General features: G+C 42.6%; 2 protein-coding genes across 4 annotated transcripts in view; one reads left to right on the forward strand and one right to left on the reverse strand.

Annotated features, from left to right (window-relative positions):
• DOCK1 (dedicator of cytokinesis 1) overlaps positions 1-25,958 on the forward strand; it is a 512,522-nt gene that overhangs the window by 201,725 nt on the left and 284,839 nt on the right. The gene's annotated exons all lie outside the window — the stretch shown is intronic.
• The window catches only part of INSYN2A (inhibitory synaptic factor 2A), a 37,321-nt gene continuing 15,548 nt past the window's right edge, over positions 4,186-25,958 (reverse strand). Inside the window, exons 2-3 of the mRNA XM_058544276.1 lie at positions 20,087-20,158; positions 4,186-4,738 (exon numbers count right to left, since the gene is read on the reverse strand). Coding sequence (XP_058400259.1) covers positions 4,555-4,738; positions 20,087-20,158 — 256 coding nt within the window. The 3' untranslated portion in view covers positions 4,186-4,554. The remainder of the gene's footprint in view (positions 4,739-20,086; positions 20,159-25,958) is intronic.

The following is a 25,958-nucleotide window of genomic DNA, read 5'->3' on the forward strand; positions in this document are numbered from 1 at the left end:
ATCAAATATTTTCACAAAGATGTTATGCCCCCATGCATGAACATACCTTTTGCAATGTTTATTCTAATGGAGTTTATGTATGAATGTTCTTTTTAAAAAATGCTGTTTTAAATCTTCATTTGCAAAAGAAAAGAAAACATTTTGAATGTTTCAAATGGACAGTGTCTGGCTTTTGTGTACAAGTGTCATAAAAAGTGTCTCTAATTGTACTGTTTGTTAATAAATCTACTTAGAAAACATGCTTTCAGGAAGTATCCTAACACAGGTGCAAGTGTGAGCTGTGATGACTTTATAAATTCATTTTTATTTGGTATTGGTACAGCCAATTTTCCTGCCTTTCTTGTATTCCTGTGGCCCTGATATTTGCTCAAGGTTGGTCACTGACTGTGGATTTACTGCAGAGGAAATAAAAACCACATCCCTGCTGGGGTAATATACGGTCTGCAATTCTTGCATATGCCAAAGTGTGTGCTGCACATCATAGCATGATTAGCGAATGTTAATTCACAAAATAGAATGTTATTTCTGAATCATATAGCTCTTTTCTTCTGGTAAATAAATCGGCTGCACACTTAGCTTGTGCCAAATGTGCTCGTGGTAGAGTTTTTCTAGATAAAAGGAGCTAGATCAGGGTGGAAAGCATCTGCTGTGATCTTTAGGTGACACTGCACCAAGGAAACCGCCTTGCTTAGTAATCAAGTCAGATTTTACTTGCTGATGAAAATGCTCCAGAAGAATGAGTCCTCCAGCGGTGGACTTTGTCAGTGTGCCACGCTGCTACAGACGGCGTGGGATGGAGAAGTTTCCTACCCACTTCTTGCTTTTTTGTTCTTGCTTTCTTCTGTGAAAGGCAAAAAACAAGCACTTTTATTTGATGGTGTGTCTTTGGAGTTGTAATCGAGGATTGTGTGTCTCAGTTATGCCATGCCTGCAATGGTATCCCAGGGTACCCCAAGGTGAGTGGTGTTGCAAGGCATGCTCATTGCTACTGTTTGACACTGGAGTCAGCCTGATGCTGGTCCGTGAGCTGTGATGCCATGTATACCACACCTCAGATCTCCATGGCAATGGACACCTTGGCAACCTCGTAGGACGCGTGGGACACTTCTTCCAACTTCCTAAGCCCTTTCCAAGATAGCACGGTTTTCGCACACTTTGATTCCCTTCCGATTTACACTCTGCCCGAGTTGGGGAGGGTCTGAGACCGAAAGAGCAGATGCAGAGGCCCTGGGACTTCTCCTTGGAGGGCAGTGGCACACTTTCAGAGTGACTGGTAGGCACCTACATGGCAGAATGCCATATCTAGTTATTTATAAGAGAGGACCTCTGCGGCAGCACCAGTAGGTGGCTCACAAGTAATTAGAGACCATGACATGGAGGAGCCCCTCACCTGCTCTGGGATGGTGCATTGGGTCTTGCTCCTACTCTGCACACCTGAATTGCACTCACCCCCTTCTGCTCCCTGAGGAACTTGGGAGGGTAGTAGGAGCCTTCTGTCTCAGCCTACAGTGGTTCCCTCATCCTTGCAAGTAGACTCTGTCATTGCAGAGACCAGGAAAGGGGGTACTGGCCTCTCCTCTCCTAGACTTCCAGGAAGACCTCTCCCTTGGGAGAGGGGGTCAGTATTGGGCTGGTCTCCATTGGAGAGGCAGGTGCTCAGCCCAATTGGGGCACCGTTCTTCCACTCAGGGGAGGGAAGAAGAAATGAAGGAGGTGGCCAATCCCCCGGGGCTGGGGACCTGCTTGACAGATGGTCTAGAGAGAAACTGTCTCCAGAGGGCCATCACAGGGTTTGCCATGGAAACACTGGATGAGTTTACTTGTCTCTCTGAGGTTCTTTAAAAATTAGACATCAGTTAGCCAGATCCTGCTGTGAGCCTGTACAGGGCTCTGTGCCCTTAAAGAGTCATCCTGTCCTCCTGGCAGCTGAAGCCCAGGCCAGGGTGCATCGTCTGGCAAGCTGAGCCCTCTCCAGCCAGGCCAGGCCCGTGGGCAGTGCCCAGGCCTTACAGTGATCTTCTCTCCTGAAGATCCAGTGACATTCTTTTCAGCCCAATCATCTTTTCTTTATTACTTTTTTCTAAGATTACTTCTGTTTTCCCAAATTATTGAGACCACAAAATAAGTTTAATAGCCACATAAAACATTACTTTTGATTTTTTTATTTAAAAATTAATAAAGAACTTAGTGACAAGTATAGTAATTTAATTTAATCTCTACACATAATGCCATGTGTACATCTACATATGAGGGAACACTATACTTTTTACCTTGGTTTTGTATCAAAGTTTTTACTTAAATCTTTCTAAGAGAAGAATCATCATCTGTTAGTGACACATTGCAATTAAACCATGAAATGATTTTGAAAATATTTTTTCTATTCTGAAGATAGTTTTGTTTTTAAATAGGAATTCGTTTATCTTCAGTTTCCTTTTTGACTCCAAAAATTTTAATTATTAGTATTATTATTTTTTGGTCTAGACTGCTTTCAAACAGTGATGTTGTTTTGTTTACTAGGATGTCCTCTTGTTCAGATTTATGGTGCTAATTAGAAAGCTGCTAACACCCTTATTTCAATTCACTGAGAGAGTTGGGATTCTTAAAACACAAGGAGAGATAACTTGTTGCAAACATTTTTATAACTTGAGTTAAAAACAGTATAAAATACATGAAACACATTTTTTAAATTTTATGTCTACATGAAACAATTGCACTTCCTTCATGGTACAGGATCAACTTGCTCATACTTTTTGCACAAAAATATTTCTCAGTTCTGTTGACTGATATTCAAGGCTTTGCATCCTCATATAGTGTTTCCACAAAAGATGTGTTTTTCTTTGAATTAAAGCATACATCTGCAGGATAGTTTGAGTAACCCCCAAAGAATGCTTACACGATAGACTCTTTTCATTTTTTTCAAGTCCAATTCTGATCGCTGATCACCAGGACCTTGTAGAATCCAAACACTTAGAACTAAAATAGATTTGCTGTTGAGTTGGGGGGAACATGCATGGCAAGAAATAGCTCCCATCTGAAACGTACAGGTAGAGATTCTTTCACCAAGGGTAGCCACTTATTTTTGGCGTCTAATCAATGAGGTGTGCATGTAAGCACTAGATTAGATATGAAACTGTTGGACAGAAACTTGAGGACTAGGTTTTCTCATATGTTCACAAACTATTCAAAATTTAAGTTGTACAAAAAAAGGCAAAATAAAATCCGTACTTCCTAATGTGAACAGCAAAAAATTGATAGACAAAGTCTTTAATAGACTAGGGGCTTTTGATTTCTATAAAAAGATACTTGCAAAGGTGCAGAGGAATGAGTGAAAAAATAAAGGAACTAAGATTTATATTGCAATGTGTAATCAAAAGAGAACTCTAAGTGTCACTGTTTATTTAAAAAATACCTAAAAACATTTGATTCACAGCTTTCCCCTAGGTGTGTCATTTAGTACAACTTACTAACAGGTTAAATGTGGGTGACGTTAAGTTTGTTTGTTGGTAGCAGCTAAACTAAACACGCTGTTTCTCTTTGAGATGGCCAGGTCTTCCACAGTTGTTACAAAGCATAACGAATAGTATAAAATGTCTGGCTGCGCTTTTGGTGATGAACAATGTCTCAAAGATTGATCCACAGAAACACTTTCCGGTGGCAGAGAACCCCTGTGATTTATTGGTGACTGTATTATCCATTGTGTATCTCTACGTGTGTTTTCAAATTCTTGCCAGAATGTATCATTTGGCCTTTGGGTACCAAAAGATTAAAAATGAGATCTAAGAAAGCTTAGTGTCCAATAGCTCTGACCCTGTCAACTTGCAGTGATTAAAGGCTTGTCCGGACTTTGGGGGACTCCTGGCTGCTGGCCATTTGGAAAATGAGCAGTAAACATGTTGCAGGTCTGGAGATGAAGAGAATGCTAAATTTGAGGTGTCAATGTGACACTGAGATGTGGTCACTTGGCTTAGCGCTATAGCACATGAAGGCAAATATACATATAGTCACATTTTAGAGATTATTCATGGTCTCCGACCACTTGAAAAAATTGTGCTTTCTCTGGAATTTGATGTGCTGAAAATTGCACTCGCCCCCTGCTTATTTGCAAAATTAAACATAAAAATGAAGTCCTTTGCAAACATAAGGCTTGCTTTTTCTTCTCATTATTTAAAAAAAAAAATAAAGGCTTGAAAATAATTATGAGTTTTAGCTGTGTACAGAGTGACAGCCTGCTATTTTGCAGGTTGATAATGTAATACTTGCCGATCTGGGGTGGGGGCATGGAATTTTTACTTACCATCTTTGACTATGTAAGTTTTGTTTCAGATTTTACATCCCACATCTGTGAACTGCAAAGAACAGCCGGCAAGGTGCGACATTTAATACCTTGCTTCTGTTAATTATCTGTTAGTACAAAGGCCTTTTTGGTAAGCAGGGTGAGAACTGGGTGGCGCCCGAGTCAGCCACAGTTCACTCGATCCTATTCATTTTGGAAAAGGATTTACTTAACTCCAGTGAGTTTTAAAGACGGCCTTTAGACTCCAAACACCATGAGTTTTAAAGGAACCAGAGTTTCCATCTTCCGTGCTTTTTAGATTCAGTTTTGGATTTTTGCTTGGGAGTGGAGGAGTAAGTCTCCTGCGAGTAAGGCGAAGGTGCAACCTGAGTTTCCTCAAAAGGATGGAGTTTCCTCAGAACTGGCTGGAGTTTGTCTTCTTGCTGCTTAAAATCTAGCTCCACACTAGAAAGAAAAGAGAGGGAAGAATTTAGTGCTTGATTGTTCATATATAAAGAGCCCCCTTAATGACAGCAAAATTTAGTGACATCCTACCAGTGTAATGATAATTCATCTTATGTTTATAATTTAATTTTATGGCTCAATTTTAAGCAATTGGCTATAATAAGTTTTAGCTCTATGTCACTGTGAACTGTTTCTAATAGATTCTTCTTTGAAAAATAACTTATTTGCTTTCATTGCAAACCTCTGAAGTTTATGTACACAGTGGTGTCAATGTATAGAATGTGTTTGTTGAAATGAAGAATGTGGCATCTGAATAACCCTTTTGCTTGTCCATAGACTGCACACACGTGCTTCACGGAATAAAGAGAAAAACAAAAGGATGACTGTTGAGGGGTCATCTTAGGAGATATCACCAGGTGTATGAAAGCTCTGTGCCTGTGCAACTTTTCACACAATCAGAGAAATCCATTTATCTCACCTGAAGCAGTTGTGAAATGAAATGACCTTGGCTTATGTTCTTGCAAAATCTCATCCACCTGAAAAACTAGGAAGAGCCAAAATATCCAGTGTTGGGGAGAATAGTGTGTTTATTGAGTCAGCACCATGGAACATTACTCAGTCGTTATCAAAGACAATTTTTCAGGCAAAAACAAAGCATACCATGAAAATAACCCCAAAGTATATTACACTGCTGAAACCAGAGTGTGCAAATATGTAGCCATGTGGAAGGACACTGGCCAGTAGTGATAATATTGGTGTTAGAAGGACGAGATTAAAGATGATTTTAAAAATACATATTGTTTCTTATGAAATTTCTCCAAAGAATGCTTCAACTTGCCTAGGGTCCTCCCTTTTCTTCATGGCTTTGGAAAGAACCATTGTTGATCCCCTATCCCTAATTAACTCTTAACGGGTTTGGCATTTGAGACAGGACCCCCTGCTCCACTGTCACTTTTCTGTGATGATCCCAGCAGTGATGAGCCTTGCCCCCCTTCTGCTTAGGCTCCCTGGGATCCCTATTATTTGAACCTGGGCGCTGCATTGTGCCAGGCCTCCGGAGAATTCCGCTCCATGCTTCTGCCATGTCTGGTCTGCATGCCAGACTAAATGTCAGTAGATTTCAGTAAAGGCTTGGCGATGATGATAATACATGAGCTCATAACATTTTATATCCAGTGGAACCGTAAACCATTTATAAACCTGAAATCCTATTGATTTAGAGAACCATTAATCCTAGCCAAATTTTGACATTTTGGAAAGACAAAACAGTGAAGCTCTATTATCTGGAGTTTTACAAACAAGTTCAAGACCCGTCTAATGGACCATTTTATGTTTTAAATCCACTATTCCATTTTTCTTATTGTCAAAGACTATTAATATTACTGAAAAAATTAAAAATATTGTCAGAGAAGTTTATGGCTAGTTACCCCCTGCTCCCAAAACAAGAATTACTTTTTCCCCATTTCTAAGGGTCTCTGAGTTATGCTGCAGTTTATAAGAAGTAGAATAAAACTTCATGAACTCATGTCTTGTTCATCTAGAACATGTGACAGTGGAGGTATAGTTCCTCTTAAGGACAGTTGTGAAAAGTGCAAATCTAAAGATGTGGTGCCTTTACGAAGCACGAGCCTCAATTATGTGGTAGAGTAGAAAGGACATGGATTTCCGTCCTGTCTTTTCCACTTGATGTTGGGGGTGGTGAATGGGGACTCAGGCAAGTCCCTTATCTTATTTAAGGCTCAGTTTCCTTCACTTCAAGGCAGATAATAATTACTTCCCTGACTATCTCACTTATGGTAAGGATCCTCCCCCCAAAAAAGTAAGTGAAAAAGTTTCCTAAACTGTAAGACGCCAATTCAAATATTTTTCCTTATTATCTGTCAATTACTAATTTTATGAGAAGAACTGACAGTGATAAAGATACCTATTAAAGAATTCTTCAACTTGAACATTTAACAAGGAAAACAAGAATCTACTATAGTATCCAATATGTTATGCTAGGTACCAGAGTAATTTTATCAAGGTGTTTGGTTAATATTGAAAGCGTGCTGTCCAGATCATAGCCATTTCAACAGTCTCAGATAGGTTTTGAGTTATTAGATCGGAGAGGGGGTGCTAGCATTTCCTAGGTGAACAGTACAATTCTGGGTACCTGTAATTATTGAATTCTCACTAAGCAACTACATTGGGAATCCTGTTATTAACCAATTTATCACACCGCAGAACCATGTAATCACAGAGTAATCTAATCTGAGTTCTTGTTAACAAAATGAGTCGACTTTATCTGTTGGGTTGATTCCTGTTTGTGCTCCCCCTCTGCTGGGAAGCTGCAACTAGGAGTAGGTTTCTGCGTGGAGGGAGCGTGTGTGGCCGTGAATGCCTGCTGGGGGATGCTTGCTCTTGGGCAGGCAGGGTGACCCTGAGCCAGGCGCCTCCCTCCTCCCGTAACACGAAAGTTGCGGTGCACCGACTTGTGGGATGGTGCATGTGCACCAGTGGGAAAACTGTGGCGGGGTGTGCCCTGGCCGTGAGGTGGGAAGAATGTGCACTGCTCTGTGCACAGTGCTTTCGACTGGGGGGCTTTTCTCGTTGGGGAAGGAACATGCTAAGTCCCAGGTTGAATCTGAGGCAGACAGCTGGCGGGAGAGGGCAGTATCCGAAGGTTAATGGTCTGGACAACTCGGGCTGACACAGAGCGAAGCTCGCTTCAGTCTTAACAGCCAAATGGCCAGGAGAAAGCAGCACCTGCTGTCCTGCTTAGAGGAGACGACTTGGACCAAAGCCACCGGTGGACATTCTAGGGCACTTTGACTCCTGTGCACAGATGCCCCTCCCTGTTTAACATAGCGCATGGTTCAGATAGGGCCTGGGAGGCTGCCATGGAGAGGCGATGGCCCTCGCTTTGGGCTTCAACACTGTTGTCCGAGTGACACTGGGCGTGGGGACGGGGCCCGGTGTGCTGCCTGGCAGACAGTGTGGTGTGGGTGGGGTCGCCATTGCAGAAGACATTGCTACTGTCCTTGTGGCTGTTCCTTTCTCCCATGCCTGAAACACCTGTCTCGGCTTGTGGCATGGCTGGCCACTCCTTGTCCCTCTGTCCCCCAGGTACACATTACCTCCTCATTCTCTGGCCACCTTCCGAAAGATCCCCCATCACCACTCCTTTCTTTTCTCCTTCTCTGCACTCGCCATGAATAATTATGTATTTGTTTCTGTATTATTTGCCTCCATCCACCAAATGCAGGGGCTATGACCAGGGAGAACGTCCTGTCTCTGTTCCCAGCACCTACAGCAGGGCCTCAATCAGGGCTGTTGCCTGCCTAATATTTACTGAATTAATGAATGAGCATGGAGCCTTAAGAGACAAATTCCATCTTGGGTTTGGTCCCAGTCACCCTGGACTGCTCTGCTCTGGTCAGTAACCTTGTGGTGCCCCTCTCTCCTCTCCCACCCTGAGCCCCCTCCCCGCTCTCTTCTCCTACCGTGAGCCCCCTCCCCGCTCTCTCCGCCCACACTGAGCCTCCTCCCCGCTCTCTCCTATGAGCCCCCTCCTTGCTGCAGACAAACAGACCTTCTCCCCAAGCCGACCTTGTTGGTGGGATCTGTGACCTGGCTCCATTCTATCAGAACTTAATCAAAGAAGATTCTGAAACATTTTCTGCAAAGCACACATCCGACATTTTCAGAGCTTTGCTCCCTCCTGCACTCCCTACTTCCCTTTTTCCGGAAGAGTCCGCAGTAAGATCTTGGAAAAGATGGGTGGGGTCAGCCGGGTGCGCTTGTGGGTGGCCAGCTGCTTCTGTGCTCTGCTAAGGGGAACTTGGGAGTGTCATTTTATTCCCTTTTCACTTTTCCTGTGGACTGAGGCCGGGGCCTGAGCGGGAGGCCCTGCTGTTGTTTTCTGCATGACGTTGCTTTGAAGTGCCGTCAAAGGCAACACGCCTCCCTATGTAGTTTGGACCTGCCTCCCCAGAGCTGTTCCAGCACAGAGACTTATCCCGCAGTCGAACGGGCAGACGCAGTGTCTGTGTGCCAAGTCTGGGCTCCAGACCTCGGCGTCTCTTAGGACTCGGCTGCGGGTTTACGCAGCTCCCTAAAGCCTGCGGGGTCTCATGCCCCGCAGCACACGGAGGCAGGGGGCTGCTGGTGGTGCTACTCATCTCCTGCAGGCGAGACCTGGTGTTTGCGATGCACTGTCCAGCGACTCGCCCATCGTGCTGAACGCTTATTCCTTGGGAGGATGAGCAGTCTGGAAAAGTCCTGACTCTGGAGTTTCCAGCATGAGCATGAAGGGCCTGGAGCCAGGCCAGCCTTACCCGTGCTAAGTGCTCTCCTTTAACACCCGAGTTAAACACAGGCTGCAGACTGTGTGGGGTGAGACAGCAAGTTCCAGGACTGCTGGGGCTGTGCACAGGATATAAATCCCCAGGAGCTATTATTATTTACGTGTATCTCTCACTTTTCCCTGCCTGCCTCCCCCTTCTCCCGCCAGACAACGGAACCATCCAACAAAAGCCTTGGTGTTGAGAACGCCACGTGAACTGAAGCTGTGCCACCGTGCGTGCCCTTGCAGAGCCACGTGCAGCACTCCATGTGACTCGTTGTGATGGATGATTAGAGCAACGGGGCATAGATTTAATTTCTTTGGTTAGTCTTTTTCTCTTAAAAATGGAAGTTTTAAGGATGGAGACTTGTCTTACAAAATTATTATTCTGTACATTTGCAAAGAAATAAAAATCTGCCCTAAACCCCAGCTGCTCCATCCACCGGCACCCTCGCTTTGCTTTCTTCCCGGAGACTCTGCGAGGCTCTGTAGTAACACTTTTCCCAGTACTTCGTGGAGTTGGGCAGAGGAGTGTCGTTCTAGCTCCTCCAGTCGATACTCAGCTGTCTAATGCTCCTGTGAATACGCGGGCCCTGCCACAGGTTCCTGAGCAAGCTGTCGCCAACTCCTGAAGTTAATTTAAGGGGAATGTATTTAAAACCTCCCTTTCCCCAGTCCCCTGTGTGTAACAGTTAAGAGTTAAAAGCAGGTGAGTTTGGCTCCCAAGCACTTGTTTGTTTTCCAGAGTGAAGGAAAACCTGAAATCTCTGCTGTCTCCGGCCCCAGCCTGGCTCAATGGACTGCAGAGCAGAGGCTTCTGTTTTTAATTCTCTTTGAATTAGACTGCAGAGTCCCCCCACCAACTGTGGCTCTGACTGACTCATGCTCTGCCACTGTGGATAAATCGTCTCACCTTTAGGGACCTGGGCTTCCTGGGCTGTGAAATGATGGTGGAGATGCGCTCCCACCCCACAGGGGTTCCACAGAGCAGCCATGCCTGTGGGGAAACACAGTGCGAGCCCAGGAGTGCCAGAGCGTTGCGGCGCGTGATGGCTCTTACTGTGTGGATTTGGATGGGACAAATGGTGTCACCAAAGAACAATACTTTGTCTACGGAAGCAGCTAGAATCTGTCTACAGAAGCAGCTAGAATCTGGCCGGCTGCACGTGAGCACCGTGGACACCCCCAGTGTTGTTGAGAGGAAGCTGAAAGTTAGGCTCCGCAGTCCAGGCCTGCTCCCTCCCTTGCAAGCTAGGTGAACTTACCCAAGTCTCCTCTTTGTTCTGAGTCTCCGTTCATTTACGTGACCCTGGCTCCAGTGCTAGGCAGTCAAAGAACCAGGAACCAAAACAGCCATCATTCTCTCCTGAATGCATCTCGATGAGTATCTGAGGGCACCACATATCCATCATGTCCAAAATCAAATCTTTCCCCCAGCCTGCTGCTCTGTCCTCCCACACACAGCCAGCGGCCACCATTCATCCAGCTGGCCAACCTACCCACCTTGGAACCCAGCTCTACCTGTCCTTCCTGCCTGCTCCCATCAGCCGTCTCCAGTCCTTCCTCTTGGGCCCCCCTCCACTGCCCTAGACCAGATCTTCAGCAATTTTCTCTTTGGCCATTGAAATTCTCGAGTCTCATTCTTCCTCTCTCCATTTCTCTGCCCGCTCAACCCATTTCCAGTTACCAGTCTCCTTAGGAAGACCTGAAACTCCTTGATAAACTCCTGCTCATCCTTCAAACCTAGGTCACATGCCGCTTCTTCTTTCTGTGGATTTTCTAGAATAACTGCATCTGCCCACTGCTCCTCCAGTCCTGTCCAGACTCTGCTGGAACAAATTGCTCCTCGGGCAGGGTTGTGTCTACATTTTTACTAGAGCACGTCCGACTCATGCTGGATTGTAGCTATTTTTTTTTTAGGACTGTGAACTCATTGAAGGATGGACCATGTTTTATTCATGTTACATCTGTGGTGCATTTAGTACAGTGTCAGGCTCAGAACATGCTCTTTGTTTACTGAATTGAAATAAACTGATGAACTGAACCCAAATCCCCTCACTTCTAGTCTCAGCAAAATGCTGCTGCTCTAGTTTCTACTTTACATTTATAATTTAGTCATCAAAATAAATATATGTATACAAACTATGCCTATATGTTATATACCTATTATATATATATTATATATGGATTCCATTCCAATAGTTTCAAATATTAATAATTTGTAATTACTAGCTTTTAACACTTTGAACATAGAAATGATTCGTCATAGCTTTGAATACTTCCCTTACCACTCTTTCACATAGTAGGTGCATGATCAATGTTTACAGAATCATTGTAAGGTTTAAAATACCATAAATAGATGGGTATTCAATAATATTACTACCCAAACTATAAGATCTATTCCCTTTTCCTGGTATGCTATGGTGAGGAAATTATGATTACAGTTAAAAAACACAAAACATTAGTCTGTTATCCTAGCTATCAATTACACTATAAAGTATCCAGAGTTATAGTTAGACAATGACTCTTCTGCATACATCCCGGTTATTTACCCTGACCTTAGAGGAGAACAGTCATACTCCTTTTTTGCTTGACTAGGGCCCCCTCCTCAGTGTCCATCTTATCTGTGACTTTCTCTGAAGAACGAATACTGGTCTGGCACCAAAGCCTCAACTAAGTGCCCGAGTTCAAGGGCTGGCCAGATGCACAGGGATCGGGGAACTGTGTTTTAACCTCCCACAAACTGAGGGTGAAGCGGAAACATTCAAGTCCTATTTATTACCTCTGCCATAATACTTTCTCAAGGAGGAATGGAACCAGATCACTAACAAGAGTATTATATCTGTATTAAGCATATCTTATGCCACACTCCTAGCAAGCCACAAAAATCATACATTATAATTAGAAGGGATCAATAATTATTAAATGTAGCCTGCCAATATCCTGCCGTCCCTGGCCTCAATGAAGAGTGAGCAGTTTTTTATCTTTGGGCAAGAAGTGCATTGTAACTGCAGTTAAAAGGCGAAAACACACAGCCGTCCAAAATTGGTTGTAGTGAGTCTGGCAGGTGCCAGGGGCAGAGCACCAGGTAAGGTGACCTGACTGAGGTCAGCTAGGTTCTTAGCCATGATTTCGTCTGCTCTCATTTTGAAGATGGGCACTTTTCTACCCAGAGAGGCAAATGACTTCCTGAGGTCACAGTGCTGGAGCTAATGTGCAAAGCAGCCCAATCCCCCTGAGCTACCAGCCCAAAATTCTGAGTTCTAGATACTCCAAGGAGCTCCCCCTCTATTCTGGCATGAGTGGAGAGAGCCATCTCCACTGATATGAAACAGTGATAGTCCCATCACACAGACCAGAAAACCATTAGCTTCTTGTGTGTGTCCTTTCATGTCACCAGTGACTGGTCTAAACTCCAGGCTTCCCACTGTACTCCAGGGATGTCATATCTATGAGATGAGTTCTTTCAAGATGACTGACGGGAGCGAAGAGTCAGCTGAGCGGCCCTAGCAACCATTGTCTTCTCTAGTCACCGTGTCCCCCGTGGAATTTCACATGATCTAACTCAGAGCATTGTGGTAAAGACTGAATCCTGTATTTAGCCCCTGGAAAAATCTCCATATTCATCTAAAAATGAATTACATTGATTTCCTCATGAAATCGACAATGTATCCCCGTCCCTCAGGTTTGGACATTGGTGAATGCCTCCTTAAATTGTACCTTTGGCATAACCAAAGGTGAGCATCTTAAGAGGTGGGTCTGCTGAATAAATTTTAACTAATTGCTTTACAAATAATATGTTGAGATGAGTAATCAGTTTTCAGTTTTACAGCTGTAATCAGGTTTACAGTAACTAATATGTATCAGAATTACATATTAGAATTAATGTTACCAAAGGTTATTAAAAAGGTTACTAAAGATTACTAAAACCTAAATCCTTACGTATTGGGGAAAACGAAATAATATATTTTTAGAATTCTAATAGAATAGAAAAACTTGAGTTACAGCTTTGGCAATTTTCAAGGAGAATTTTGAGGTCTGTTAAATCATTCTTTTTTCTGACTTTTAATTTACTTTATTAAAAAAATTTCATTATACCAGAATAACATTGCATAAGTATTATCCAGGGAATCCTTTCTGTCATCTTCCTCCCACTTCATCACTCACTGTAAATACTAAGAAGAGAGTGCTAAATATTAGACAAAAGGCTAATTTCCTCCACATCAGTTCATGTTGTTCAAGAACTTAATATGCACAAGTGGTGGTAACTGAAGCAGGACTGGGAAGGGCACATCCACTAAGAGATAATCACTAACTGACAAAGGCTGCAAAGATTCCCCTCCAAGCGGGCTCTGGACAGGCTAGAATCGGCACCATTTCTGCATACAAATGAATTACCTCTCTTAACAATAAGACTTCATTAGTCGTGAGGCTTTCAGTTCTGGAGGCCGTCCTGATCGTGCGCAACCCTCACCAGCTCTGTGTTTGCAGTACACCAGAATCTGAAATTTCCATGCACATTTTTATCTGCCTTGTATTTTGTGCTGTTATTGGTGATGCAATGAATTAGCAAAGATGATTTGAGAAAATGCAACCCATTAATTCTGTGAATTCCTCCTTCAGTCTCATGATATTAGGGTATTTAACTCCTCTTTCCTGAAATCCTCCAATCATTTTGGAAAGAACTTGCAGAATTTAGGAACTTCCTGCTTGAAAAGCAGTCAAAGACTGCAATGTACTGGAAAGTTCCCCAGCTGCTGTAAAGATGAGTGCACACACGTGGCGAGGCATCCCCTTCCATTCGTGGGAATGCTCTGGCTGTTTCTCCCCCTAGTTCCCGCTGGTTTTTCCTAACTCTCTAGCCTGGGGGCAGCTCTAGAGAAAACATCTAAACCTCCCACCTGGTACCCCTCCAAGATGATGCTGTCTCCTCTGAGTCAGCTGTCCCCCACCTGGGTGAGCAACCTGGCTTCCTTCAGCTCTTTGTCATCTGCCTTTTGTCATTGCATCTGTGGCCCACACCTTCAGTTCAGAAGGTTCCCTTTGGTCAGAGCTCTGTTGTTACAGGGCCTTATGGTCAGGGATGTGTTTGGGGTTGCCTTCAGCCAGATTACAAGCTCCTCCCCGTCTCCCAGTGTCTGGTGCAAAGCCTGACATCCTCTAGGAGTCCCATGAAAAATACTTGCTGAAGAAATGCATATAAGCATCAAATGGAAAGGACTTCGGGTATTGTATCAAAATGGTTGTTTGAAATCCTGCCTGTGCCTGACCATCAATGGATCATATCAAATGATGAAAATATGACATAGACTACAGGGCATCTGCAAGCTTCCTCCCTCTTTGGTGTTGAAAACAAAGTAATGGGCCAACCCTCGGTGTTCCCATCCACTCAGGTTCTGAGCCCACTCACTGATGCACTGCATAATTATTAGTGTCACTTGAGACCAGCTGTGTGGTGGTTTTGATGATACAGAAATGAAGAAGGCATGGGCAGTGTTCCCCTGGATGGTACCATCACTTCAGGTCTTGTAACTAATGGTAGGAATTCTAACACTTTACAGGAAGATTTTAAATTCTGGTAAAGATTCTATTTAATTAATCTGAATCAGCATTATTATTATCTTTTAAACCTTGCTTTCATTTGCAAAAGCCTTTGAACTGAGGTTGGCACATGCTATTTTCATAAAGACGTGCAAATTTGAATTCAGGCCATTTTGTGGTGGTGATGATTATATGAATTAACCACTTCAGTAAAGGAGGGAAATGGTATGTTTCATTGTTCCTCTCTGAAATAAATCTGAACAAAAGGTGACTCATCAGTAGTGTGACTCATCAGATTAGTCTGACAAGAGAATTACCCAGATAGGCTGGGTACAAAAGATGTCAACTGCTTATGAGCAAAGATTATCTTAGTAATTTATCCTTAAAACATTTTCTGAAATTATTACAGCATATTTTGACAGGAAATATGGATGATAAGCCAGAAAAGTTTTACTAAAGAAAATTGCAACTTTTGTCATGCTGAGACAGTCTTTAATTAGAATTTCACAATTGGTCCAGATCCCAATCTAAGGGATGCCATCTTAGGAAAAAAGTATAATCGTGTCAACCACCTCAAAATTCCCAGTTATGGAAAATATCACTTCTGATGCTTGGGGTTTCAGTGGATTAGTGAGCAGGGCAATCAGTTCACTGCCCAAGAACAGCTGTTTGGCTCTATGTAAATTGATTTGCCAATACAGGAATGGATGTTATTCGGTTGAGAAATGCCTTTCGACCGTCCACCCTTTTACCTCCATGTGTATTTTCTGTTGAAGCACCCAGACCCATTCCTTTCCTAATTGTAAATCACTGATTCAGGGGATTTCAGAGCTGGAAGGGACCTACCTCATTGCCTAGTGCAATCCCTCATGACTTAGAGATTTAATGGACATCCTGCCAAAGACAGAGAGTGGGGGTTCAGCGCTAACCCCTGGGGTGCCCAGTATCTGAGCAGCAGGCTCCGATAGGCTGATGTTTCCAACCTTTCGTTTGTGGTTCTGGCAGCTTTTTTCCTTGAAATTGCTTCAAGACCTTTTGTCCTTTTGATGTTTTTTCCAAGTCCTGTATATTTCCATGACAGACTTATTTTTTACAGAGAAATATGTACCGACGCCCATGGCAAAGGTACACATTTATTACAGGAGTGTGCTGATAAAACTGCAGGCGGCTGCATCTTGAACATGGCCCTATTTGCATCTCCCTGGGCCAAGTGTTACTGGAAACACAGTGGATTCTTATGCTGCTCGGAGAGGGTAATTGGGTTTCGAGTGAAAAGCAGTGTGTACATGCAAGACAGGCGGGGTCAAATTCATTGACCTCCAGTGCTCTCTGCCTGCCAGCGAACAGGTATGACAAATTGCAACATGTGGATATGGCAGCTGTGATGGCCCCTCGTGTTCTCCCAGTCTCTGAAACAACCACAGTCCTTTGGCAATTTAAAATTTCTTTATTTTGAAACTCCTTTAATCTAGTCAATCCTGAGGTACTCTAGGCATCCTAAGGGAAAGACCAAGACGAGTGGCAGAGATGGTGGTGCAGGGACTCATAGGAACATTTCTGAAGTTTAGGATGCAGGCCCTGGTACCCAAGAGCCTAGGTGACAGAGCTAGGCTTGGAACCCACTGCAAGGACCCTGACCTTGAGCTAAACTTGCTCCTTCTGATGGGATCCTCTCTATAGAGGTGTATGCAGGAATTGAAGGACTTGTTTGCAAGTTTCCTTGGTAAGAAGAAATGGAAATCATAAAGACTTTGAAATTTGGACACTCCTTCTGGCTCACTTGGGGTCTATATTTCTGAGAGGTTCTAGCTGCCCATGTGCACTGGTACAGGGTCACCTGAACAGGTGATTGCTCCTGCCCAAGGACTATTGAATTCTGAATGCTTTTCTATCAAAGAAACCTCTAATCTTCATGAAGCATTCGACATTTGAGGATTGAATCATAGGGCTGGCTGAAAACTAAGAAATCATCTGGCAGAATTCTCCCTTGCTCCACACACCCCTTTCATTTTTGGCAGAGGGAAGCCCGAGGGAAGTAACCTACCTCCGTCTAACAACTGTCAGCCACCAGGGCCAACTCAGGTAGACACGAGTCCTCCGGGAGCCGATCTACATTCCCTTCATCCTCTTATATCAGACTTTGCTATTCGGATAGGATTATAGAAGGCCCCTTAACCCACATGCTAGATTAACCACCACCACCCTGTCCCTTGTGACATAACTAACGCCCACACAGGCCAGATGCTCCTGGCGAACAGACTTCTCTGTTGTTGACCCATGACCCTCTGTTCTTCCTTCTCCAGCTGCATGCTCACCAAGAGGATGCTGTGTTTGTGTCTGTTTATGCCATCTGTACTCATCATTGAAATGATGTGATTTATGTGAATGTATGTAAACCAAGAAATATAACTGAGGCAAGAGGGAATTATTTCTGTGAGTTAGGTCCTTTGGAAACAGAAGGGTGTTACAAAATATTGAGTGTGAAAAAGCAGAAAGAAATCAGCATCCAGAAGGATTCTGAAATCAGATTCCTTCCCAAGACCTCGTTCTACTTCAAAGGAAGGAAAATGATTGTGGTTCATGGAAGGTAACCTGGAACTTGAGTGGGGGCGCCCACATTCACAGAAGACATCTGGGCCTCACCTTGAAAGATTGGCATAACTTTAAATTACATAAATGGAAGATCTCAATGTATATGATTCAAATTAAAATACCATGTTTAAGTTCATGATTTCCCTTTTGACAGGTTTTTCAATTACTTGACCAGAAGTGAGCTTCGAGCTTCACTTGTCATCTATAGAGCTCAGAAAACTCTTGCCTAATGTCTATAATGAACATAAAGAGTAACTGTTAAATTTTAATTATTTCCAGTATTAAGTGATAGGACAATTGAGAAACGGAGTTTGTTGTATATGTTCAACTTGGTAGTCATATCAAGACCTTGCTGGAATTAATAGCAGGAAGACTGACTTTGCAAGGCTGTGGGAGTCCAGCTGAAATAAGCCTTGCAGAGTAACTTCTGTTTGCAGGAGAAACTTGAGGGTGGGGGGATTTTTGTTGTTGTTATCACTCTCAAGGGAGAGATTTTAAAATACTTTCCTGAAAGAGAGATCTAAAACTCTGCTTTTCTCTAGTACCACCTCTCCAGGGATGCTTCACTCATTTAGAGGGCTGATGGTAGTGTTGGCGTGGCTGTAGATGGCCTCGTCTCTACTCAGTTCCTGAAGATGCACACCACCAAATCAACAGTCCCTACAATTGCATCTTTGATGAAAAGGGCTCTGTGAGTAGATATGCATTTTCCCAGTCTGTGAGAGAGAACCAAAGCGATCACAGTGGCCCAATCCCTTTACCTGGTCAGTTTTTGCTAAATTTTGGCCAATTCCTGTAGTGCTGGGACACTCAGTTCTTTTGAAAAGTGGGCCAGTGACTGGTGTATTGGGATTCGTGTAGAATGTTGGTTGAGCCAATTCTAAATTCCTGAAGGCTAATTCCTGAAAAAGACAAATTCCTGTCCTTCACAGGCTTGTTAAATCACTTTTAATATTACTTTTAATGTAAGTTACTTCTGGCTTAGAGCTAAATTTACTTAAATTACTTCAGTTACATTGGAGACTGTCCTAATAAATTCTTTTTTCAATCACCCACAAAATGTTAAATGGGTTTGTGCTTATCAAGCTCAATGTCTGAACCTTCTCTGAAAACCTCTACTCACTTCTGTTTTGTTGCATTAAAAGACTGGATAAGCTTTAGCTCCCAACCTAACAAAGCTAAACTGTGGGGATGCGTGGCAGGGGCAGCACATTCCTCAGTTCTTTTCCTAATTGACTGATGTTTGTGCAGGTGTATCTTATGTCAGGGTTACATCCCTTCCCTGTTGATTCAAAATTCTCTTCCACCATATGAATGTAGTGAAGAGATTCCCACTAACCAGACTTCTCTGATAAGTTGCGATCTCTGAGAAGATAATTTGTAATTTGTAGGAGTTCTTGATAAACAAAGCTTGCCTGGGTGCTTGCCTTTCACTTCCTCCTTGTTAACAGTGGAGAACAATGAGAGGTCTTGGTGTGCTGGGCCAGGGCTGCTGTAGGGTCCTGGCTCCCTGCGTGCCAGAGTGCCTTAGCTGTTTGCTTGTCCCTTTCCCTAGACCTTAACCTGGTGATGGTTCCTGCAAGGCAGGCTTTCTCAGTCTTGGTACTACTGACATTTTGGACCAGATGACTCTTTGCTGTGGCAGGCCATCCTATGCATTATGGAATGTTAGCAGCATCCCTTGCTTCTACTTACTAGATGCCAGTAGCACCTCCCTAGTTGTGACAGCTGAAAATGTCTCCCTTCAGACCTTCCAGATATCCCCTTGGGAGGCAAAATCACCCTCAGTTGAGAACCTCTGCAGTAGAACGTGCTGGTGTGACCCCTGGTGCTCCTGTCTGCCTTGTGGTTTCTTCTGCCTGCTCCCAGCCAAGGCTACCAGGTGGCCCAACTCTGCTTTTAAAGAACCTGGAGCCCTGTCCTGGATGTTCTGCCTGGACTGGAGATGTGTGAGGGGTTCAGGATTGTGTGGACTCGAGGTGTTTGCTATATTTAAGACATTTATGCCCTTTCCTTGTCTCTACCTTCTTGATGAGAGAGGATGGTAACTTTGAAGATATTTTTAGAAAGTGTATATGGTGGGAGATGGGGGTTCCTTTACACATTTTTAGATACTTTATGCAGTTAGATTTGTTTTTGATAATTTGGCAAATCAACTAAAATTGTTCTTCAGGCTTAATTTTTTAAAATGAACTAAATTATGACATTTCGTTTTGCTCTCATATTTTGTTTGTGGAAAAGAAAAAAAAAGACAGTAACCTCCCTGAAGGTTGTGACCATGTCTTAAAATCCTTGCCAAAAAGCCTAACGTGGCTTTTGCCTGTTGCAAGTTTCTGTTGTATTCTTGTTGATACGAGTAGTCTAAACACACTTCAAATGACAAAACATGAATACCGGCTGTAGCGGTTCTAGATAGGGGTTTATGTCCCAAGGCACACATGTGCCACAATCCTTGTGAGTTCCTAGGAAATAAATTGCACGTTTGGTGTGAGCATCCTGGGTTCTTCCATGGTATTCCTAGCACATACAATTTGGTTTCCAGGCTTTGATCTATACCATCTGAAGGGTTTATATTTCACAGCCTTTCCAGAACACACAGTACAGTGCTCATGGCTATCGATTCCAAGGGAGCAAGCTATCAAACTTATACCAATGTTTGTAACCACTAAGATGCATTTGCAAGAAAAATGAGTTCAAGCTCTCCCTCATCCTGTGATCATATACCTGGGCTTGAGTATTTAGAAATAGCTTAGAATTATGGTCAAGTAAGGTCCTTTACTTTTTGTCTGATATAATCATCCCAGCATGGCCCCAGATGACACTTGCATTCGTGGGTAAACATCATTTGTCACTCATAATACAAAAGTGGGAAGAGGAGAATGTTAACATACCTATAGATAATACATGCACTGTTCCTGCATGTGTCACAATTAGCTGTGTCTTGCCCCGTCCGATATGAAAGCCTACAAGATAAGAACAGGAGAGCATTACAAGTGGTGGCTGGTGGTTGCTGGCTTTTATAGAGCAGACACTTCAAATCAGATGCCTTTCCAATGCCACTCTTCATCACGGTAATGGAAATTAACTAATGTGTGTTTCCCATTTTGCTCCTGTCTCTGCATTTATTGTACAAAACCAATGCAACATCTACAGCTAAGATGATACTTAAATTAAATTTAGAATGTGAACATAAGCTACTGGATGAAGTAAATAATCTGATTAATCTGATTTTGTTATAAGCAGAGGGAATTTGGGATGTTTCAGTGCAGCTTTATATTTATGGTGTTTTAAAGAAACTTGGAGGGAAAACCAACCCCAGATATGCTGACTCAATGGCTTGTTTTGGCCCACTACCTCTTCGCCTACTGAGAGTACAGGTCTACAAACTTCGGCCCTTGGGCCGAATCCCTCCCTTGGCCTGATTTTGTCGAACAAGCTAAGAATGGATTTTACATTTTTAAATGCTTGAAAAAAATCAAAAGAATAATACTATTTGGAATGCATGAACATGAGTGAAATTCAAGTTTCAGTGTCCGTAAATAAAGATTTTAATTTTGACAATAAAAAGTAGTGAAAATTTTTATGCAAGTAGCTACACAACATCCTTGATTTTGCCTCTTGGTCTGCAAATTCCAGAATATTTATTCTCTGGCTCTATAGAGAAAAAAATTTGCTGACCCCTGTGGTAGAGTATCATATTGCTGTTGTCATGCCTTCTGATTTACTTTCTCTGCCTATATTCTCTGGTGAGTTCTGTCAGCCCTATGAGACCAGATAGATTTTTTATAGGGGGGTAGGGGGTGCTCTCTTCTCTCCAAAAAAATAACCTTAGAGTATTTTTTTGGAGCATATTGTGGAAGGTTGTATAAACTTAAAGGTTTGATAAGCAGGATTTTCTTGACCAGGCTTTGAATATGTCTCAGGCCAGTCACCTCAAGAAACTAGGATGGGGGTGCTTTCACAGTGTTTTTTCTAACCACTTTGGCTCATCTTTCCTCTCTGATATTTTTAACAGGAGCAGGCGTATTTTTTCTGAATATTACTTTGTACCCAGGGACAAACATGATAACTAGAATCTGTTAAATTCATGGCAGAAGAAAAGCTTTCATCAGAATTGGATTATACACACTTTGAGGGCAAATTTACATTTACAGAGTCACTCAACATAGTAATAGTGTGCACAGAAGGTTCTCTGTCAACATCAATTGTCAATATTTTTATCACCTTCACTATGCAAACTTTACGCATCATGGATTTTGAATTGAAAATAACTTTTGTTTTCCTCATTATATTTTGTGTTACATAAACATTTGACAAAAGGATTTTCCACTCAATGCCGTGGTGTCTCAGTGGGCCTTGGTAAACTCGGACTTGACCTTTGAATTCTGTGCATGTTATTTGTTAATCAAGTGACCATATTCTGCCCCAAAGCATTGCCAATCATTGCCTATGACCCACTACATTTCAGCCAGACTTGGAATCATAGTGTGGTTGCATTTGTGTTGACCTTCATCCATCATCATTTCCCGTATTGGGCTCCTGTGACACCCACATTGGGCCTTTTCCCCTCCCGTTGGCTTTGTCAGGAGAGAGGAGCGATGAAGAGCCTGTGCGTTACACCCTCCCTTTTGCTTCACCTGACACGGCAACTTTTTTCCCTTATCCCTTTCCCCTTGATGACAAGCCCCAAGAGTACATTCCTCCTGAATTTTTCCACTTGGCTCCAGATGTGTCAAACCCATTCCAGGGTTCCTCCATGCCATGACACTGACCTTCTCCATCCCCCACGCCTTATATGTATAAAATGCCTTTCTCCATCCAGCGGATTCTACCAGAGCTTGGCCCTAAGCTCATTTCTGACCAAGGTCACTTTGTACAGAATTGTGCACAATACTTGACCCCACGTACTGGCAGTGACATGTCTGATGTGGAATGTACTGTCCGACTGTTAGGTTGGGTTGCAGATGATGGACTGCTCTGTTTTTATGTTGCACTAGTGTGTACTAACCACCAGTCAGGAGAGGATACAAAATAGTTGTCTATGTGTGCTAGTCACCTTCCAAAGTTTAGGTTTTTAAAAGAAAACAGGCAAAATCAGGGGCATTTCTTTCTTTCTTCTTCTTCTTTTTTTTTTGTGAGGAAGATCGGCCCCAAGCTAACATCTGCCAATCCTCCTCTTTTTGCTGAAGAAGACTGGCCCTGGGCTAACTTCCATGCCCATCTTCCTCCACTTTATATGGGACGCCACCACAGCATAGCTTGACAAGCGGTGTGTCAGTGCGCGCCCAGGATGCGAACCGGCGAACCCCGGGCTGCCGCGGGGGCGCGCCCACTTAACTGCTTGTGCCACTGGGCCGGCCCCCAGGGGCATTTCTTAACCCTTCTCTGAGGAGCACCCTTTCTGGGTTCCAAGGCATGAATTCCAAGCTCGTAGAACCCTCCTGCCCTAGACCTCGGGACAAATCACTATCAAGCCTCATCAATACCAACCCCCCCTCCTTGCCCGCTATTGTAGAGTTCCTAAGTGCCACTGACGTTAGAGCCTTGAGTCCTCAAATTAATTATGCTATCCTCATTTTACAGAAGAGAATACAGTAACACTTCAGGTCCAGGATCTCAATATTCTTAGACCCCAGGCTTCTGATGGTCGGCGATGCCCTGCTTGTACCTGGGGACTGGTGTTCTGCACTATGTGTAATTGGCAGCTTGAGAGAGTCAATGAATTCAGCAATGACAGGACAAGGGCTTCAAGCACCTGAAATGCACAAAAGGACTCTCTTGCAGGACCTTGGAGTTCTTCAGTTAGAAATTGCTTTTTAAAAGCCCTTTCTGAAAAGACTCTATTCTTATCATCTTGGAAAAAGCACACATTTTTTTTTTTACCCTGTTACAGTCAGTAAGCAAATAGTTATTTAGGGCCTACTTAGTGTTCGGCATTATTCTGGCTACTGAGGAGACCTTTTTGAATAAGAGTCCTTGTCCTCACAAAGCATACAGTAGAGTGGGAGAGGCAAGCAGTACATAAACACATGAGTGAATGAATGGATGGACGGATGGATCATTTCTGATACTGCTCTGTGTTAAGGAAGTGTTGTGAAGGGGTGGCTTTGGCTAGCACACCAAGGACATGACATCTGAAATGAGACTTGAATGATAATAAAAAAGCAGTTAGTCATCTGAAGATCCAGGATTGAATGTTGCAAGCAGAAGGACCATCACGTGAACATCCTACAATGGGAATGATGTTGGCATGTTTGCAGGATAGAAAAGAAAGCTAGTGTGGCTAGAATAGATGGAGCAAATGGGGATGCAGAAAGATGAGATCATGTAAAATAGAAAGCTCTTTGGACAGTATTTTTAATTTAATGGAAAGCCACTATAGAGTTTTTCTTATAGATGGATGAAAGAATGACATGGAAAACACTTCCTGTTAACTATTACTCTCACCCCTCTTCTTCTATATCATCATTTTCATTTTATTTCCTTTCTCTTCTTTCATTTACAACCCAACCTAACTCACTCAATCCTGAAATAGAGTATGGTTTGGCTGATGTCTGTTGATAAAGAAGCAAATGAGTCATCATGTTTACTTTATATGGAGACATATCTGTTGGCCACTCTTTTTGTAGCTAATTTAAAAGAAAAAATTGGTTGTCAGTCATACTTCCACCATATCTGAGAAGTAATTTCAGTATCTCATTGCCATGAACTTTTCTTGGAGAGACTCTTCAGTCTGTTTCCAAGGTTTTGTTTAGAACCATTCTTGTGTTTAAAGGATTCAAATGTTTGGAGTCCATAAAGGTAGTTTATAGAAATAGAGGTCAACGACAGATTAATTTGTGGGTAAAATTTAAAGTACTGCCCTTGTGTCATGTGGTCAAGTCATAGGCTGCCTCCAGCAGCTACTGCCAATCAAAGTATGCCTGCCAAAGTTTTATTAAGGATGAGGGTGTTCCCAGTAGAGGGCTTAAACTATATAATCCATTGTGCTTATTGCTTTGATAATCCATCTAATTGTCCTTGGAGCTTCCAAGCTGTAAGGTTTGGCTTCACTGATAATTCTGTGGTCACATTAATAATTGTGATGCAGCATCTGAATGAATGTGTTCTCCAAATATAGACAAAACAGATAAGTTCTTTCTACAAGACAGGGAACACAAAGTGCTGTTATGGAATTTCCCTATTTTTCCTTCTCACTTGGAAACAAGTCATAAAACCAATACTTGGAATGATTATCTTTCTAGATTGCCATTACCACAAAGAGCAGCAATCCAAAGACTCTGAACTGCTGGAGCAGATACTTCTCTAATGACAGCAGGGCTAGAGATCTTTTGTGATTAGAAATTTGGAGAAGAGAGAGCTTAGATTATTGATGTAAAAGCTGCAGAGGAAGAACATCTCGATCAAAAATTAGAAATTTTTTGTCTTGCAGGTTAAATGCTACCTTTATAAAGCTGTCTTCCCTTTTGTTTCAAGGAGCTTATACCTAATATAGGTTTATAATCCTGTGCCTGTCACAATGCCTGGTACATTCTGGGTGTTTGCTTAATATTCACTTGACCAAATACTACAGTCAGTCTTTGCATCCTCATATTGAAGCCCAGTAACAGACAAATCTAATGAGAAAATTCCAACTAAGTGCAAAAAGCAAATGAAAAGTATAAATTTTGAAAAACTCTGGTCCTCACTTTTTCCCCAATAGGAATCCCTTTGGATCCCAATGATAAGCATGCTTATTGTAAATATGGATTTTTAATGCATTGATTTTTGTAGCAATCACTATTTATTGTCCTATTACAATTACCTTCCATTTGTCTGTATTTTCCAGTCTTAACAATGTATACAACTTGAGAAAAATAACATTCAGCACCACGGACAGCACCAGTGCCAACAGTCCAAGGTGCTGTTTTTCAGTATTTTTTCTCTTCTTTTATGTTGATCCTCTTACCCCCTATCTCTCCAGATCACAGTTGTAACCCAGGGACCAATTCCAGGACCCTAAACCTCTCCTCACTTGATGCCCTTTGGACACTCATTGGTCAGGGTAGGCTTTATTGAAAGGTAAACGAGACTAGACATGAGTAATGAAATTAAAAGGGATGTAAAGAGGATGGACTTTGTGAAAGCACACGGAGGAGGAGTTGTTCCCCTGACTTGTTGAAGCAGAAGGGACTTGGACAAGCTAATTTTACAAGGTAGTTTTGGTGGAGTGCAGTTTTAGAGTCATTTCCAGTTCTGCTTCGTAGTGAACCAGATTTCTTCACAAGACCTTGCTGTACTTTAAAGAAAGTAAAATGAGTGTTATTTATGGAAGACAGTGTGGAACTCTACTCAGGGTACCCCCATTCGAAGAAAACATCAGGGCATCCTTTCTTTAGTTGCCTGAAATTCTCAAGTTTAACTCGGCATGCAGTTTACCAGTTTCTCTAGCTACCGTAGGCTTCTTTGTAATAATCTGCTCCAGTTCTTTAGTTGTCTTTATAAAAAATTCCTGAATATAAAAATATAATTTTGTATATTTATATAAAAAAGACAACATTGGTGATAATTTTAGGTATGCAAGTCTTCAGTTATTCCTGTTGCCAATCAACAGCAAAAGAGGCAATGGGGAGTGGGATTAAAACAACAATAACAATAACGAAGGAAGGCACATGGCAGAGCTGGTATAGCAGTTTTTATAACAAAGCCGTGGGAATGATCAAGGAAGAAGGACGACTGCCAACTTCAGCCTGAGCTATACCACAGCTATGTCCTGGGAGACAG

This window comes from Diceros bicornis, chromosome 6 (assembly GCF_020826845.1).
Source record: "Diceros bicornis minor isolate mBicDic1 chromosome 6, mDicBic1.mat.cur, whole genome shotgun sequence".
In the NCBI taxonomy this organism is placed as follows: Eukaryota; Metazoa; Chordata; class Mammalia; order Perissodactyla; family Rhinocerotidae; genus Diceros; species Diceros bicornis.